The 19,054-nt window shown below is 42.6% G+C and overlaps 1 protein-coding gene across 4 annotated transcripts in view; it reads right to left on the reverse strand.

The window, feature by feature from the left end:
- KCTD1 (potassium channel tetramerization domain containing 1) overlaps positions 1-19,054 on the reverse strand; it is a 187,824-nt gene that overhangs the window by 18,531 nt on the left and 150,239 nt on the right. For all 4 annotated transcript variants that reach the window (XM_037127849.2, XM_037127850.2, XM_053664357.1 and 1 more), the window contains exon 3: positions 2,075-2,219. In XM_037127849.2, coding sequence (XP_036983744.2) covers positions 2,075-2,219 — 145 coding nt within the window. The remainder of the gene's footprint in view (positions 1-2,074; positions 2,220-19,054) is intronic.

A 19,054-nucleotide genomic window follows, 5' to 3' on the forward strand; every position in this document is an offset into this window, starting at 1 on the left:
ACATGTCCAAAAGATAAATAACAGACAAGAAGCTGCTAGCTCAGAGAGTATGTACAATTAAAAATTTAAAAATTACTGCTGAATTGCCCTAAAAATGTTTAATTTTTACTCCCACCACACTGTAAATTTCCCGACTGTATATTATCAATTAAATTTTTTTTTGCCAATCTGATGGATTAAAAACAGGTGTCTCATTTAGGTTTTGTTTCTCTGATACTAAAAGGCTCGAATATCTTCTCAAATGCTTATTGGCAATTTCAATTTTTTTCTTGAGGAAATTTTTGCTCTATTTAAAAGTGTTTTCATCAGGTCATTTGCATATTTCTCATAGATTTTAGGAGCTCTTTTATGATTGATATTGATCTTCTGTTGCAAATATTTCTTCTAGTCTGACACTTGTCTTTTATTAATATATAGTATCTTTAATTTTAAAAAAGTCTTGAAGGATACCTTCTGGGTATTAAGTCTTGCTTACATAGGCCCCGCTCTGACTCAAAATTATACCTTTAGAATTCCTTTATATTTTTTCTAATACCTTTTAAAAAAGATTTTATTTATTTATTTTTTAGAGAGGGGATGGAAAGAGAAAGAGAGGGAGAGAAACATCAATGTGCGGTTGCCTCTCACGCACCTTCTACTGGGGACCTGGCTGGAAACCCAGAATCATGCCCTAGATTGGGAATTGAACTGGCAATGCTTTGATTTGCAGGCCAGCACTCAACCTTTGAGCCACACCAGCCAGGGCTAATTTTTTCTAACACTTTTATAGCTTTAATTTTCATGTTTATTTCTAGAATATTGGTGAACTTATGAGGCAGCACTCTGACTTCACATTTTTTCCGAATGTCTTTATGCTTATTGTCTCAGTGCCAGTTACTGATCATTTCTTTCTTTTCCTACCTCTAAAATATGTCAAATTCCTATATACACACATTTGCCTCTGCACCCTGTTCTTCTCCCCTGCTGTATCTGTACATTTTAGCCCCATCAGAATCACACTTTTTAATGACTACTGCTCTACAGTATGTTTTGACATCTGGCAGAACACATTCACCGCTGCCCATGACTACTACCATTATCACCATTTACAATAACTGATCTAGCTTTTCTTAAGCACTTTTTCTTTTACAGAAACTTTATAAATGAATCAGATTTCATTTTTTAAAATATCTGTGACTAATATGGGCCTGCACTGAATAGGGAGAGTAATTTGGGGACAGTGACATCTTAACAACATTGAGGTCTCCCACTCAGGGACACAGATGGCCCCTTCATTTATTCAACTCTTCTTTTACACTTGTACACAACCATTTGCAATTTTCTTAACCAGGATTTGTGTTTTTCTTGCTAGGTTTATTCCTAGGTGTTACAGTTTTTGTTGTTACTGTGAATGGTATTTTTTCCTTTATATCTTATAATTGGCTCTTGCTATTTTACAGGAAAGCTATTGACTCTAATATATCGATCCTGAATTTAGATGCTTTAATGAGTTCATTATTAGTTCTGTTTGCATTTAGTTAATTCTTTGGAAACTTCTATTTAGAGAGGTATTAACAGCTGCATTTGATTACATTTTTATCTATTCCCTTCTAATTAACACTTCCTATTTGTTCTTATCTAATTCCTTTGCCCATATTTGCCAGCATAATGTGGGACTAACTTTAACCCTAGGTACTAACTTCAAAGAGAAGAATGCTAAAATTTTACTGCTAAGTAAGTGTTTCCTTTAAATTTCTCAGAGAAAATGTCTTTAGTAAGCCAAGGAGATTTTCTTTTATTCTCTGTCTCATTAAGACTTATCAGAAATAGCCTATGAGTTTAACCAACTTATTGTCAATGGGTTAAAACGAATTTTAATTCAGTTCTTTATATAAAAAGCAGTTCTCTTTCGCTCATGTAAAACTTTAATGACCATGTACTCTATTTCATGAAGAAAGTATAATGAAGTCAGAGACCTCTGATGCCATTTGAGTTGGTATCTATCAAAAATGTAGAATTAGAAATATTTGTGGGGGGAATACATCAAGACAAATCATATATTTATGCTATCGGTAATTTAACATGAATCCCTCACCTTGAAATCATCGGGAATGAGGAGTTTTGATGTTCGTAGAAAATTCAAGATATATCTGAACATCTGTCCATCTCTGTCAATGAAATAGTGCTGTTTGAGACTGTCCAAAACAATGGGCTCTGTACCATCAAAAAGTCTTCCGATTCTGTGATAGAAAAGAGGGAACAGTGAAGACAATTAGAATCAATTGTGCAGCCACTAAAACTAAGAGCTACCACTTTGTGCTGCTGTTGAAGGTAGCAGTTTTGAAGATGGCAGGCAGGAAAAATCACCCGTTAAGTAGCTATGGTTCTTTGAGAAGTACTGGTCCCTGCTTGATAAATATCTCAGGACCAGGCAATTCAAAGTAGTCTCAGGCTTTCTCAAGTAAATTCTTTTAGTCACTGTCTTTTACCTGTAAAGAAAATGTTCCTGACATGGTGATTATGGCTAAGTGCTGTCAGTGTAATGGCAGATCAAGTCCTTCCCTCTGTTACTTAAAACAGCCTTTTCTGTACTTAAAAATGTTATTGTTCCAAACTGCCTTTTAAATGAATTTTTAAAAAATGAATTTTGTTTTTAAGAATCTGTTTTCTGAGCTTTCCCCACCCATGACTCCCAAACTTTCCAAAAACAGAATAATACCTCTACACTAACACCTACATTGAATTATAAAAAAGAATAACTGAAAAATATCACTCATTTAGGAGAATATGTTTTCCATTAACAACATACCGTCTAATTTCTTAGGTGTCAGCAAAAATCATTTGTAACAGCCAGGTATCATTATAAAAAATACATATTTGACCACCCCCAAAATACAATAAAAAATACATTAGACCACCCAAAAATATGACCTAGGTTCTGAAACATAAGTGATTACGGGTAGTTTTTAACAACAGCAATCCATACGTTTTTCCCATTTGTAGAGTAAACATTTGAACAGTGTGCTACAGTCAAAGTATAGTGCATTCACTATCGCTTAACCCTTTACAGAGGCCGAACCTAGACACGTTAGTACATACTCAGTTAAGAGAAAATGGTCACATCTATAGTATGAGAAAGTAAACGACTGGCTAATTACAATGCAAGTAATTATAAAAATAAGTAAAAATAAATAAATAAAATGTAAGGCGCTTTTTTTTTTTTGCTTTTCATTAACAATGTAGGCAGAAAATGTCTCCTTTTTTTTTTTGATGACAAGCTTTTGTGGAACTCATATCTCTGATTTGGAATATCATCTCATTGCTTTGAAGATGATTTTGAACTCATACATTTTTAATCTTATGTTGAAATGGGAGAGATGTAACAGTAGATCAGTAATTCCACCAATTAAAATACAACAAACAAAAGGAAAGCTGCTCCAGTCCCTCTCTCCCTCCCAAGAAAGGCATGTGAATTTCTGTTTCAATAAATATCTTTCAATATAATTAGAAAATTTGAGTCCCACTTGAAAGTAGTAAATGCAAAGAAGAAAAAAACTAATTATGGTCAGGTCACATATATTTTTCTTAGCTAATGTACTTCATCCAACTTTCCATGAATGGAGGGTGATTACCCAGGGTGTGGATTACAACCATCCCAGGATTGCAGCAATGCATTCTACCTTGTCATTCATTCCTCATTAACACATCAATCAAACAGTAGGCTACGTGAAAAAGAGGCAGTGAAACTAAAATACACTTAGTCACTTATTTATAGTGTTTCCAGGATGAGAAAGAATGAGAATGGTTTGACTATTATTAAAACACTTTACCCTTTACTGTGAATAACAAATTTACAGTAACAGAGAAAGAAAAGGGAGCTATATTTATTAAGTGCTTTCCAGATATCTTCCACTATCCTAAGCATCTTATATTTGTAACAAAACCTTCTTTTAAAGACGAAGAAATAGGCTCAAAATAATGAATAACTTGCCCAACTAGTTAAGTAGGATGGGGGATTTGTGCACGGTCTGTTTGATCTTAAAGGGGCCTCCTTAACAATGGCTGGAATGAAAAGAATTACCACCACCTAATGAAAGCTTTTGGTCTAGCGTTTTTATTTTTATCTTATATTTGTTCAGCAAGAGCTTTATAATAAAACACAAGCATGTATAATAATTATTATTATTGGCTGGAAAAATTAGTATCAGTGATTGCAAATCACTTTAGTAAAGAGATAAAAAGTAAATATTCTATTCTTAAATACACCTTATGCTTTTTACACTTACATGCTCATTCCCCAAATCTAGTCTTAGACGTCCACTGGCACACAACGAGTGATTACTGAGGCTCTGTGGAGTGGACAAGTGAGGCAGGGACTATGTGGGAAGTGTGAGGCTCGGCCAGGTACTAGCTGGAATCTGGGTGAAATGAATTCTCTGACTCCGTTTCCATTATAAAATTGCCTGTTTCTTCTATAAAGTCGCACTGACTTTTTCTTGGAGTTGATGAAAGTATCACATAGGGTCATGGCTGCTCAAGAAGAGTAGAGCAACAGAAGGTATCACGAAGTAAACAAAAATTTCTGTGAAAACAGTTTTTAGAAGACTGCAGGCACTAGAAAAACATGGGATTTAAGGAATGAATAAAAGAACTATCTTACTTGAACTGTATTGCTATAGTTTTCTTTCTTTATTTATTCTTAACTTTTAAAAAATTGATTATGCCATTACATTTGTTCTATTTCCCGTCCTCTGTTCCCCTCCACCCTGCACACCCCTCCCCCACCATTCTCCCCCCTTTAGTTCATGAACATGTGTCTCAAGTTCTTTAGATTCTATATTTCCCCTACTATTCTTACCCTTCCCCCTATCTATTTTCTATCTACTGTCTATGCTACTTATTTTCTGTACCTTCTCCCCCTTCTCCTTCTCCCACTCCCCTGTTGCTAACCCTCCATGTGATCTTCATTTCTATGGTTCACTCCTGATCTAGCTGTCCTCTTAGTTTGCTTTTGTTTTAGGTGTGGTTGTTAATAACTGTGAGTTTGCTGTCCTTCCACTGTTCATCTTTTTTATCTTCTTTTTCTTAGATAAGTCCCTTTAACATTTCATATAGTAAGGGCTTGGTGATGATGAACTCCTTGAATTTGGTCTTATCTGAGAAGCACTTTATCTGTTCTTCCATTCTAAATGAAAGCTTTGCTGGATAGAGCAATCTTGGTTGTAGGTCTTTGGTTTTCATGACTTGGAATACTTCTTTCCAGCCCCTTCTTGCCTGTAAGGTCTCTTTTGAGAAATCTGCTGACAGTCTGATGGGCACTCCTTTGTAGGTGACTGTCCCCTTATCTCCTGCTGCTTCTAGAATTCTCTCCTGCATTTTAATCTTGGCTAATGTAACTATGATGTGCCTTGGTGTGTTCCTTCTTGGGTTCAACTTCTTTGGGACTCTCTGAGTTTCCTGGATTTCCTGGAAGTCTATTGCCTTTGCCAGATTGGGGAAATTCTCCTTTATTATTTGTTCAAATAAGTGTTCCACTTGTGGCTGTTCCTCTTCCCCTTCTGATACCCCTATAATTCGGATGTTGGAATGTTTAAAGATGTCTTGGAGGTTCCTAAGCCTCTCCTCATTTTTTTGAATTCTTGTTTCTTCATCCTTTTCTGTTTGGTCATTTTTTCCTCGTTCTGGTCCACTCCTTTGATTTGAGTCCCAGTGTCCTTTCCATTACTATTGGTTTCTTGTGCATTTCCCTTCATTTCAATTAGTTTAGCCTTCATATGTTCCTCTAATTTGTGACTATAATCAACCAGTTCTGTGAGCATCCTGATCACCAGTGTTTTGAACTGTGCATCTGAAAGTTTGGCTAATTCTTCATTGCTTAGATTTATGGGCTCTGGGGCTCTGAGTTGTTCTGGAGCCATGTTTTGATCTGTTTGTGCCTGTTACATAGGAGGAGAGGCGCGTTGGTGTTTACGGGGCGGGGCCACCCAGGTTGCAGGTTTGTGACACTGTATGTGGGGGCGGGGTCAGAGCAGGAGCAATGGCGGTCCTCTCTGCTCGCCCAGTCCACTTTACCACTCGCCCCCCCCTGCTTATCCAAGCGCAAATGTGCAAGCCTGCCACCCTGTGCCAGTCGTTGGGGCCTGCAAGATCTGTCTCAACACTCGCCTCTTCACTGGTTTATCTGTGTGCAAATGTGCGACCGACTGCAGACAGCCAGCTGCGCCTCTTCCCTGGGTTCCGTAGCTAGCCCCCACCTGGGATCCCAGCCCCCGGCTGCCTGTGCAGCGCCGGGATCTTTTTTTGCCTGACTGACTCCACTGCTGGTTTCGCCCCTCTCACTGGTTTAGCTGAGTGGTCTGTGGTTTCTGGACTCCGTATTCGATTTTCTGTGTGTTTTGGTTGTGTTTATTATTGTTAAAACTTTATTATTTTTAGATTTGGTTGTGTGAGGACGAAAAGTGTTCCCACCTACGCCTCCATCTTGGCGGAAGCCTCTGCTATAGTTTTCTAAGGTAAGAGAAACCTGCTGCCTGAACGGTTCCTAGGATGCCAAAACAAAACACACCGAAAACCACCCCTGGCAGATAGAGGAAACTGGGCACAGTTGCAGCCAGAAGCACCTTCCCATCCTAGATGGAATGGGGAAAGATGAGAAGGAGAGAGCAGGAGGGAAATCTGAAAAAAGGCCCAAAGCACTGAGAGCTGGGGGCAGGAGGGGGTGAGCAGAGAGGGGGCGGGCGGCCTCTGCACAAGATACTGGGAGAAGTGGAGTCTCCAGGCGTCATCACTTAAGGAAAAAGGGCGCGACAAGCCGAAGAGGAAAGACTGGACTCCACCAGGCAGGTACGAACCCGGGCAGGGCGGTCTGGTGTGCGGAGCTGCGAGGGCCCCGGAACCTGCTGAGGCCCTGGAACCTTCCTCGTGAGCTCGCAGCAGGCGGGGAAGATGCGCTGCGGCCCGGAAGGCCGGGAGATGGCGGGTAAGGCCGTCTGGCATCCTGCTCAGGGAAGAAACAACCGTGTGGGCAACGCGGAGGGGAGGGGGAACCCGCTGTGAGAAGAACTAAAGGCTTGGAAAGGCAGAGCCTGAGGGCCGCGCCTGCCACGCATTCCTGACTCAGGTGACAGACCTCTCAGAGAGGACAGAGTTCCCACGTTTGAGGCAACAAATGCTAAGAATAATCAAAGAAAATACAGTGGTGCTGATTTTCGCTAACTTGAAAGGCAGGAATGTTTAGGGTCCTAAAATCAATGTGAAAGGCAGGGCTGTGTCAATGATCGTAAAAAGGAGCCCCGGGTGGGTTTTGAGGTTGGGCTGAATGTGCTGTGGAAACCATTGTTTGGCCAAGCAGATAAAGGGGAAAATCGACCCAGGCTGTGCTTCTTGTGGATGTTAAAAATGGACGGATGTACAAATCAAAACTGCAGTGATTTCTAAACCCTGGTGCCTGAAAACTGTGTGGAACTGATTACAGATTACTAACCTTGGAGAACATTCCTGTTTTTCAACTGACCAAGACCAAGCTGGCTCTGGATGATGTATCATTGCGTTGTTTTTTAAACACTCGTTGAACCATGTGGCGCTGCTGAGGGAAAACTTCCTCCCACAATTTCATTTTTTACACTTATTCTGGACATTTTCAAACTTACGCCAAAGCAGAGAAAATAATACAACAAAGTGCCATGTGTCCACCCAGTTTCAAAAGCTATCAACTCTTAGCCAGTCTTGTCTTACCTTACACTTCCATGCGTCATTCTCCCTGCTGGGATTTATGAAGCAAATTCCAAACATTTGTCATTTTATTTGTAAATATTTCATTGACTGCTAGGATTATAAAAGTTCACTAAAACTAAACAGATAATAAAATGTATTCCTCTTTCTTGCCTTTTAATGTTACCACACTGTTGATTATTCTTGTTTATGGCACAAAAAATGCAGAACCAGATACTGGAGGAAATTAAACTCCTTTGGACAGAAAGTAAGTCCGATTCCCCACTGTAGCTCCCTGCTGTCTAGTATGAAAGAATGGTCTTTAATGAAATGAACTGAAATGACAGTATAGGGGTAGGGCTTGATTTACCTGGCTCAGTGTGAATCAGTCACTAAGAATTTCTTTTTTCTTGCGTATTCATTCATTTATAGGACCTGGTTTCTCTAATTTACTGTGACTCAGTTTTTTTAAAAAAATTTCTTTTACTTTCTTTATAGTGCAGTCATTCAGTTATTGATTCATTCTTTATTTACTGAGCCTGACCATGAGAAGTAGAGGGTCCACAGTCGTGAATTAGCCACCTTCCTTGCTTTCCTGGAATTTAACAGTCTGTGGGGTGGGAATACACAGCAAGTGTAGTGTGATGCCATGCGTCACTGGGTGTGTAGAGAGAGCTAGGCGTGTACACAGGAAGTGCGCCCAGCTCAATTTTGAGGAGTCAGGGAAGAAAGAAAAAGTTCATGGGAGACCTGAAGGACGAGCAGAAGTTGGCCAAGTACAGAGGGGAGGTAAGGCTTGCAGCTGGAAAAAGTCTGGCATGTGATAACTCTCTACTGGGCTGCAGAATCAGGTCAACTGAAAACTGAGGCTGGGGTAGCAGAAACCAGATCATGAAGAGCTGTATCAGCCAGGTCAAGGACTTGGTTTCGAGAGTGTTGGGGACTAATGCCAGGCTATGTTCTCAGCAATGTCAAGGAGAAGAATAAATTTAGAAGTGAAACCAAATTGAAATACCATATCTGAAATCACATCTCACAGATGCAGCTTGTGGCTTCTCTACATCCTGTCTCCTTTGCACGGCCTTTGACTGTCATTTGCATAGAGCACTGGTTCTTAACCCTGGCTAGACAATGGAGTCACCTGGGGACCTTTTAAAAAATACTGATGCCTGCATCCAGATATTCTGAGGTTAGGGATGGGGTCCCCATGTCTGTCTGCATTCTAAAAACTCCCCAAATAAGTGTAATGAATAGCTGAACTGAGAACCAGTGGAAATGAGGGTGAGGAGACTAAAGAGGAGCAAGTCAACATCATCCCCTTGAGATGCTTTCAGTTAGTCATTCTGACAAAAGTGTGGTTGGCCATTTACGAAGAACTGTCACAGCACTTCTTAAATAGCCAACCGCACTTTCAGAAGTGAAAGATCTCCAGGATGACCTGGTTCAGCCTCCCGTTTTACAAATGGAGTAGTTCCAAATATGTAATGCTCAAGGACGCACAGCTGGCTAGACACAGAGCTGCCTCTAATGCCACCATGCCACCTTTGGACAGAGGACAGTCCCATTCAAGCCTGTGCAGGACAATTGCTCCAATGCTAGTTACTATTTATTGAATAGCATTACGGGCTAAAGAATGAGCTGGCTCTTTGATGGGCTTTATCTTGTTTCATTCTCACAACGATTCTGTGAGGTAGCCACCATATTCCCATTACATAGACAAGGAAAATGAAGCCCAGTATGGTCGTCACTTGGCTTAGATTTCAACCTGGGTTTGATGCTAAAGCCTGTGCTTCTGACCACTAAATATACTGCTTTTTTTTTGTTTCTAATTTCAAAAATATAACACAACAACAAAAACAAGACAACAGCTAAACAACTTCCCTTGTGAATTGCACAATTTTTATAATTCAGTAGGGTTTGCCAATGTATGTTATCCCAAGCAAGTTTAGTTATATATGCTTTGTAGGGAAACTAATTTACCTAATAAATGGGATGTAAAAAGTTGAGGCTTGGGGACTTGGTATACTTGAGGTCTGGGTATACTGAGAAGATACTACAAGCTGAACCAAACCAAAACGCCCTAAGACTTCAGAGGTTACTTTCAAACAGTCTGTATAACTGAAGTGTGTGACAAGGGATGGAGAAGTTAGGATTCTTAGGACAGTGAAAACCTTCTCTGGGGAGAGGAATACACATGAGGTTCCAACTCTGTTTATCTTGAGATCTTGTATTCCATTATGTGCCGTGTCACTACATTTAATCCTGACAAACCCCTGTGGGACTTGTCACTTTACAGCTAAGAATATTTAACTTAAAGAGGCTTCCAACCTTCGGAGGCGCCACACACTCCGAAGCCTCCTAACACACCCAATCCTCCTAAGCTGCCTAAACACAATGTCCATCCAGCACCATGCTATGTTACATGACACCAGGCCCTGCTTTCCCAGAGGCAAGGGTTAATCATTCCCTCTCTCCAGAGCTGGTGCACACATGGTAATTACACAGGGCGGGAGGCTGGTAACAGAAGGGCTCATCTGCACTGCCCCAGGGAAGGTGGCAAAGACTCTACCCAGGGGTGGGGTTGGGAGTGAAGTGCCAAAGAAAGACTCAGGGATCACGATGGTGAGAAAAGGGCAGGACACAGGGTGTAGGCCCTTTCCCCCTACTGGCTCTCCTTGGCCAAGAAATGCCCTCTTTCTCCATCTCTGGGTTTTTCAAGCCATGGAAAATACCATTTGGACTTAAGAAGAAGATTTATTTGCGTTTCTGGTCCAGATTTATTTTGCTAAGCAATTCAGAGGCAACTTCCAAACTACTTCTTTCTTTAGCACAACTTTTCGGGGATATTTTTAAATTACAAAAGTGACACCTACTCACTGCTGAAAATTAGAAAAGTATGGAGGATGAAGGAACAGCAAAACTGATAAACAATCTGCCATAAGTGCACCAACCCGTAGGGCATCACTTTAAAGAAAATCCAAGTTAAAGAGTATTTTTCCATTGAATACTTTTGTTTTCAGAAGCAGCTGTAGCTTCGTACATTTTTCTGTCTAACTAATCCAAGTTAGTAGATTCCCAATTAAGTTTCTGCCCTAATATGTGAAAGCTAAGGAGGCTGGCGAGTGGGGTTGGAGGGCTGGGTGAGGGCAGGCATGTCTGTGCACAAACAATTGTGTGTGCACAAGAGCCAGAGGTGTGTGGAGTGCTGTCACTGCAGGTAGAACCTGGACTAGAACAGCAGGGAGGGAGGGACGTCTGGGCAGAGGGGACAGGACTGCGGCCAGTGGAGGCCTTTCCCTCTTCTCTGTTGAGACGGGAAAGGAAGGAAACAAAATGGGTGCGTGGAAAGAGAAATGCTACGTTCATAGCTGAAACTTTTTAATTTTTAAAAAGGTTTTATTTACTTATTTTTAGAGATAGGGGAAGGGAGGGAGAAAGAGAGGGAGAGAAACATCAATCAGGTGCCCCTCACAGGCCCCCAGTGAGGAACCTGGCCCAGAACCCAAGCATGTGACCTGATCTGGAATTGAACCGGTGACCTTTACCTTTGCAGAATGACACCAACCTACTGAGCCACGCTGCCCAGGGCCATATTTAAAAACTTAAAAAAATATGATGGTTCATACTATTTTCTTGATATATATACATATGTTTTTTAAATGCCCATAATAAAAATTTTTTCTATTTTAAAAAGGAAATGCTACACCGGACATAATTTTAATGTAAAAAAATAAAAAGAAACCATCAGTCAACTTACTGTTTTAAAAGTCTGAATGATCAGAAACAGCATTTACTTTGCTTAAAGTACTATAACTCTTTTAAAAAGGCAGGAATAAGTCTTTACAGTTTCCACGCTTGGGAAATTTCATCTGTATTTTATGAACACAGATAAAAATTAATTCAGAGCTTGTTAGAGAAATGGATAAAAGTAATTTAAGAGAAGGGAGACAATATACCTTCTAAGTAAAAACAAACAAAACAAATTACATCTACTTACGGGGAAGTAATGTTTCCAGTATGTTCCCCGAGGCAGCATCATTTTCTTAAATGATGTACAGAAATGAAGAAAATGGGGGAGAAAGGAAAAACAAGTCTAAAATATGAGGAAAAATCTGACAGCAAAAACAACTCCCGACTCGGCGTTTTGGAGAACTGCCTACCTACCGAAGGTGACACCGAGGGCTGGAGGGGGCCCAGGGCCACTTGTGACTGCCAGTCCTCCAGGAATCCCGGGGTCCTCCCAGGACTGTGGCCGGAGACTTTTCTTTTAATTAGCAGAGTTATATTGTTTACTATGAAGAATGTATTATTATAATTAACCTGATTTAAAAAAAACACTAGCATTTACATAAGTAAACTTTTAGTTTTTGAATTTATTGACTGTCTACCATGTTCCTGGTGCTCTGCCAGGCCTTGAAAATCACCCAGTCCCACTGGGAGCCACTCAAGACAGAGGAGAAGACCTAGCCAGCCTGGGGCAGGTAGGAAGGCTTCCTGCAGGAAGGGGTGCCTGCGCAGGGCTTCAACAATCACTAGGTATAAGAAGAAGGGCACACAGGGGCTTGGAGAAGGGATTTGAGGCAAGAAAGAACGTGATGGGGGAGGTGGGGACACAGCAAGTGAAGAGCATCTGTCTCAAAGTGCTGACCTCAGCAGAGCCTGTAAGGGCCCCTTTATTCCCAAGAGCTTAGGTATGGAGCTTTCAGTAATGTCTTAGGAGCCCCTGGCACCATCAGCTTGGAAACTCAAGGGACCTGGGTTTGGACCTGGCTTTACATCTTTAAGACTAAATCAGTTTGAGTTTTGATTTTGTCATCTGAGAAATGAGATACTATAGCGCCCAAAGAATTCTTCGGAGGAATAAATGACTGTCCAATAAAAGCTACGTTTACTGAGTGTTCACTACGGGTAGGACATGGTACTGAGTCTTCACAACAACTCTCCCTGGTAAATACTATCATCCCCATTGCACAGAGGAAGACGCTGCAGCCAACTAATTAACATTGAGGCCAGAATTAACCATCAGGTGGTGGGACTGCTGAGCCAGCTGGGAGCCACACCCTACAGCCCAGCGACTCCCTCACTGCTCCTATTTAAACACTGTGCCGGCCTGGCACGGGATCAGTAAAAGCTGACAGAGTCTCACCCTCCGAAGAGTGTGTGCTATGCCAAAACGGAGTTCTGACTGCAAATACAATCCTGCTATGCATCTGGAATCGGAAGGAAACTTTTAAGATTGCCTAGCCCTGCCCTTTGGTTTGAGCAAGTGCCTGCTTAAATATGATCTCTAGGGAAAAGGACTGTTTTTCTAAGATTGGTCCAGGATCAGATCATCATAATCTCCCTTAGGAGCCCACTTCAGTATTTTCGGCTCCACTGGTTTCTGCTGAGGTTCCCTCCTGCTTTCTTTTGGGGCGTCAGGCACACGCACACACAAGAGCCTACCCTGTAGCTCACCTCCACCTGCCTCCCAATAGTCTGTCTATATTTGGAGGAATTTCTGGCAAACTCTGTTTTTCTCCTGATTTAAAACTCTAGAATAATTTTTCCACTAATAATTACTATTTGGAGAATAATAGCTAACATTTTTTTGTTTGTGTTAGAAATTCTGCTAAGCTTACAGATGATTTGATTTAACGCTCACAACAACTCTGTGAAGTATTTACACATAACATTTTGATTTGACTGATGGAGAAACCAAGGTGCAGAGCCATCAGATAACTTGTCAAGGGTTGCCAAGCTATGCAGTCTCTCTGTCCCCAAGAGTGGAGGCTGCCCCTGCACGCTGTCCCTGACTCCCAGTACCCAGCTGCCCCAGGCCTCCCAGCCGCCTTCTGGCTCTAGCACCTCCTGCCAGTCTTTCTTCATCTTGCAGCTGCGCTTCAGCTCCTGTTTTATAATTTCTTGTCACGTACACTCTTTGACACATGTTCTCATTGAATTTACTGTGTTTCTGAGTAACTGATCTTACTCCTGGGCTCCTGAGCATCACCAGCCCTAAGTATTGAACCAGTGCCTTCCTATCCGAGGACACGTTCCTGACTCTTCTTCCATCTGTGCCATAGATTTAATAAACGGAATGGACTCTCAGCCCTTCCCCCATGACTGCTGCTCTCCCAGTGGCCCCACTCTTTGCAGTACTTTGAGATTATCAGTGACAACAGGACATGGAACGGAACCTGTCCCCATTTCCTTTGGACTTTACTCTGGGAGCTGGTTGGGATTTGCTTACAATGTCATAGTGGTCACTTCAAACGAAGGCATCATATTAATTATATGACACTAAGACAGGACCATGGCAAAGCCGGCTGTCTCTGTCTTCAATGTACCAGTTTCTTCCTCCTTGTAATGGGGCCAGAAAGCAGCAGCTTACAGTGGAGTACGTACATTTCTTGCTTAGTACCTACAAGTGGAAGACCAGAGGCTTAATACAGTGCTTAGTAAAAAAGAAAGAACAAGAAAAATATAATTTACCAAGAGGCTAGGTAAATGCTTTTCAAAAACCTAACAGAAGCTGTGTGGGAGAAAACAAGTGAATCTACCCCAGTGCACCTGTACCCATTCCCCCCTGGACACAGACACACACACACACTGCTGACACCATTCGGGGGTCTTCCAATAGCAACAAGTACTGTTCTGATGGTCCAGGGTCAAAAGGTGGTTGGATGGGTGAAAACGAATGGATTATTCTCCCACTGCATGACTTCAGAATGACTAGGAAGCTTCAGAACACTTTCAGAAACTGGGCTTTATGAGGACAAAGCCAAAGGAAGGGGATTTCGCCACAGGACTGTGTGTTATACTCCTTAGAGGAAGGGAGGAAAGCTGAAAAGTGGAGAAGAGTTCTATTTATGCAGCTCCAAAAGTATTTAAGTATTTTAAAGAATATATAAAATCATACCACCCTTTCACTTAAAAGAAACGTCTAGCTGCTTCTTCAGATCACAACGGATGATGTGCCTCGTTGGCTTTATACTCTGAGAAGCATAATTAAGATCTCAAGTTTATGTTGAAAGATTACTTAAGCAGTCACCAAATCAAAATGATGTGCAAAATATTAGTTATAAATCAGCTCATGATTCAAAGACAACATTCTCGGGTGTGTGAGGTTGGGAAATAACGAAAGCGGCGGCTGACAGCACGTTGCCTTTGGCTGTGCCACAGCCAACAATGCGCTGTCGTGGGTGTGCGTCTTGTGTAACCTGGTGTAACCGTCGACACCCTTCTGGGGCTCAGGCTTGGTTTATCATAGTTCAAGAATTTACCCGGAGGCACCAAGCCGGTCCCTAGACACGTTGGGTGGTAGGTGTATCTATTGATTTTTCTCCCTATCCCTTTCAACAAAAACACAGAACCAAGCCCCAACTTGCAAAACATTAAGAAAAAGAGTTTCCCAGCTAATAACAAGAATTCCTCTTTTTTTCTGTTCCTTTTCAGATGATCCTCTCGGGGAGCGGACACGTTTCAGTGGTCACGGGATGCCATTCTCTCCCCTTCTTGCTGTGCCTCTCACTTCGTTTGGAAATGCTGTGTGACAAGTGCACTAAAGCCAAATCTCAGTTTTCCAATGAACACTTCTGCTTTCCAATGAACACATTTTAAAAATCGACATAAAAGATTACACGTGGCTTCTTCAAGAGCTCAATAGGACCTGTGCTTGGGAAAACTGTACTGTCACCGTTTGGCTTTCTAATCGTCAGACATCTTGCCATGGTGAAGAGCAGAGCTTTATTCAAATTTAACATGGTGCCCTGGGTTTGCTGGGTTGTTATGAATTTATTCCAGTGCATTTGAATGTGTCCAGCAATTTTCTCTGAATTCCACCCTTCATGCCTTCTTGTTCCCCCCCCCAATGTATCATCGGAATGATGTTTTGATAAAGTGCCATCCTTAGGGCTCCCAAGATTATGGATTACTGGGATACACTTAAAAGATCCTTCTTTTTTCTTTGGTATTGACTGTTTGCGCTGCTTTGAGGCTTGGGAGACTTTTCATTTTTTTAGGTGAGCTCTCAAGCCCTTAGGACTTTCTAAGCCGTTGCTTAAAAAATCTGTTTTCGGAGGGGCAGCAGGGGCCTAGCCAAGCCTAACGAGGCTGGGTGGGAGTTCTGGAGCGCAGTCAGCTCACGTCCCGAAAACAAGTCCGGGCGAGCTCACATTCACTGTTCACTTACGCAGCCCTCTCCACCTGGCAAGGCTTCCCACTGTTTGAAAGGGGTGGTTGGCTATTAGGCACAGCTGTACTTTATCTTCTGAATATGGGGAACACAATAGGAAAAGTTGCACAAGAGTAAAAATAATCATTACCAACAAGAAAGATAAACAGCAAACAATGTCCTTATGAAGAACACTGGCACGTGCAGCACTGAGAAGTCATTAACCAGTGACAGTGCCACTTCCACTGAACTGCCGCTCGATTAGATTCAGACAGGCCAGCAAATAGCCAGAATAGTTGTGGGGCTGGAATACGGGTCTTTGCCACCAGACTGGAGTTTGTGGGTATCTGCCTTTGGCATTGAACACATGGAATGCGCACACCTGGTAGGGGACAACGGACTCCTCCCCCTCCACCCACCAATCACACACCCTCGTTCTCCCTCCAGGACTACCCTGGGCCGTTCAGAAGCCCAGCCCGTAAAACACCACGCACCCACTTCAGCGTGCGGCTTTGGGGATGAGTTATTGCTACTTTCTATCTCTGGGCAGAATATTGATAATTTATCTGTTTGAGGCTCTACATCCTGCATTTCTAATGAAAAGAAATGGCATTTTAATGGATTATTTATTTTACACAATAGACTGAAATGTCTGACAGACATAGTGAACTGAACTTTTCTATGAACACACCTCCGGTTTCAGTAGAGGGCATCTCTGTGTTCAGTGGGCCCCTAAGGCCTCCCTCAGTGTAACTTGCTCAGAGGCTTTTGTTTTTGTTTTTTTGGGGGGGGTCCTCAAAGTATAAATGCAAGTTATACCATCGTGAGTTTTGGTTGTGAATAAATGCTTCTGTTTGGAGATTAAGAAGGCAAAAGCTATTTTCTGCACTGGCTTAATAAAAAGGGATCCCCTCGACTTGAGAATAACTTGCGCACTGTTTTATTTCAGCAAGAACACACCCAGCACAGATACCTCGCTGTGTTCTGATGCAAGGGAGCTTCCCTTCTGATACAAGACTTCGTATGTAGGTGAAGCACATCACGGTGGCTTGGGAAGGTGATATCGGACTAGACAGCGCACACAAGGCTAACGCTCTGGCGTGTAACACGCCCATCCACAAAGCTCTCTACGTGGCCAAAACGCAGTCTGTCTTTTGGAAATTCATCTAAAGTGTTTTAAAGTTAATCCTCACCGGCCATAAAGAAGCTTTCAGATGAAGGGCTAAACCTGCATCAGGGTCATGTGACTGACAGAAACTACGGGTTCGAGGGGCCAAAGTCACGAGATGTGGGAGCTGGGGCTATGAAATAACAATGTCAATGTTAAGCCCTTTTGATGAAACTGTTCTCAAAAACACAGTAGACTGTATTTTTCCCACCTTCACCTTGTAAGAGATTACTGTAATCTATGAAATTAATTTCTTAAACAGTAAGTAAAACAGTTTATTATTATAAAAGCTCTTTCTTGTATGATGAGGGGAAGCAGGAAAATATGATCAAGAAACAAAAGAGCAAAATGACCTTGGCACAGCTGACACTATTCACGACGGACCAAAACGAGTACAGCAGTGCTACTGTCCAAGTGATAAGAACCAAGCCAGAATCAACAAGCAAAGCCTTGCTTTAACAGCCTGTCCCCTGCCACACCACAGCTGTCCCCACCCTTCTCTGCGAATCCAGGCCCCAGCGCTGAGATGTAGGTGGGTCGCCGGGGGTCGATGAAAATGGCAGATGTTCCTCACATCCTGGGATACAGATTATGTGCATGGTGGTAAGAGCCCAGGAATCTGCATTTTCAAGCACCTCCAGGTGACCCCTGATGGGAGGAATTGGGGAGGCGGCACCCGTTGGAGGAGGTACACTGAAGGCAGGTGTTGCCCTTCTGTTAATCTGTTTCCTTGGGGTCTGAGTCGATTTATTCCCTTCTCCTTAATTTTTCCCTTCAGGGTAACTAGAAAATCCCTTTGTAGGCTTTGCCTTGAAGAAAAAGGATATAAATCTTTGCTGCCCAGATTGCACGGGGCCTGCTATTATGTCCTAGCATCACCCTAGCACCTGATGATTCAAAATATTTGACTTTCCCACTGCGGCAGCCCAGATCACAGCAAAACGCATTCCGCAACATTCAATGAATACTCGTCACGCATTTGCTGCTGGCCATGCGCAGTGGGCAGGGTCCTGAAGACTATTGGTGGATCTTGAATTGTTAAAAACCTAAGGTGTGGATTCAGAAGGCATGTCTCAGAAATGAATTTTAAGTCCTTACAGTTATTTTCTCATTGGTACATGCATGTGTTTTATGCACAGGTGTGAACCCTGAGGTAAGTCTATCTGCCTTGGTGGGCTCTCTGGGGTCTACTGTTCTATTAGCAATGGGAAGGGATGTGTCCAGCAGGAAGTGGGTGACCAATGACCCATGGGTCCAGACACCCCCAATGTGGCTGGCAGCCCTCCGTATCCTGGTGTGGCCCAGTGTGCCTCTCCTCCGGGTAGGCACAGCCTGCTAGGGCCAGCGCAGGTCTCTGCTAATGATTTTCTCTTCACAGGTACAACCAAGCAGCCATCAGCAAGTGGCAGGGTCACTGGTCCAAGGCCAACTTTGTCCCTTGCTGTGGGCAGACTTTATATTGTACACTGGACACTGGGTCCTGAAAAGAACTTCCTGGAATCCACAGGCAAATAAGAGTGTGACCCACTTATCCCACTGCCCAGGTTAAGGCGGTGCTTTTCGGACCTTTTGGAGCCATGGCACACAGACCACGGCAGACAAGAGAGGCTGCTCCTGGCTGGGGGCGACTGGCCCGAGAGCACCAGGTACCTCAGGGGCTGAGGGGGGTTACGTAAAGGCCATCATGAGAATAGAGTGGCTTGAAATACTGTAGGTGGTCTGCCCTCTTGGCTAAAGACCACCTTTAGAACATAGTTCCAAAAGGTGGTGAGACGGACCATGTGGCTGAACACAGGAAGCATTAAAAAAAAAATCCCATGGCCCAGCCCTGCCCCAGACCAATAAAATCAGAACCTTTGTGGGCAGAGCCAGGTTTTTCAACAAGGGGTCCCAGCTGATTCTACCGTGCCCTGGGGAGTTGAGAAGCACGGCTATAAAACAGAGACAAACAAGGGGCCTGGAATCAATGTGGGAGCTGGAATTCGTGCACTTCCCCATTGGCTGAATATGACTAAACAGGCTGCTTATCTCTTAGGAGTTTC

The sequence above is a fragment of the Artibeus jamaicensis genome, unplaced genomic scaffold, assembly GCF_021234435.1.
Source record: "Artibeus jamaicensis isolate MK-2021 breed Jamaican fruit bat unplaced genomic scaffold, CSHL_Jam_final contig_354, whole genome shotgun sequence".
NCBI lineage: Eukaryota > Metazoa > Chordata > Mammalia > Chiroptera > Phyllostomidae > Artibeus > Artibeus jamaicensis.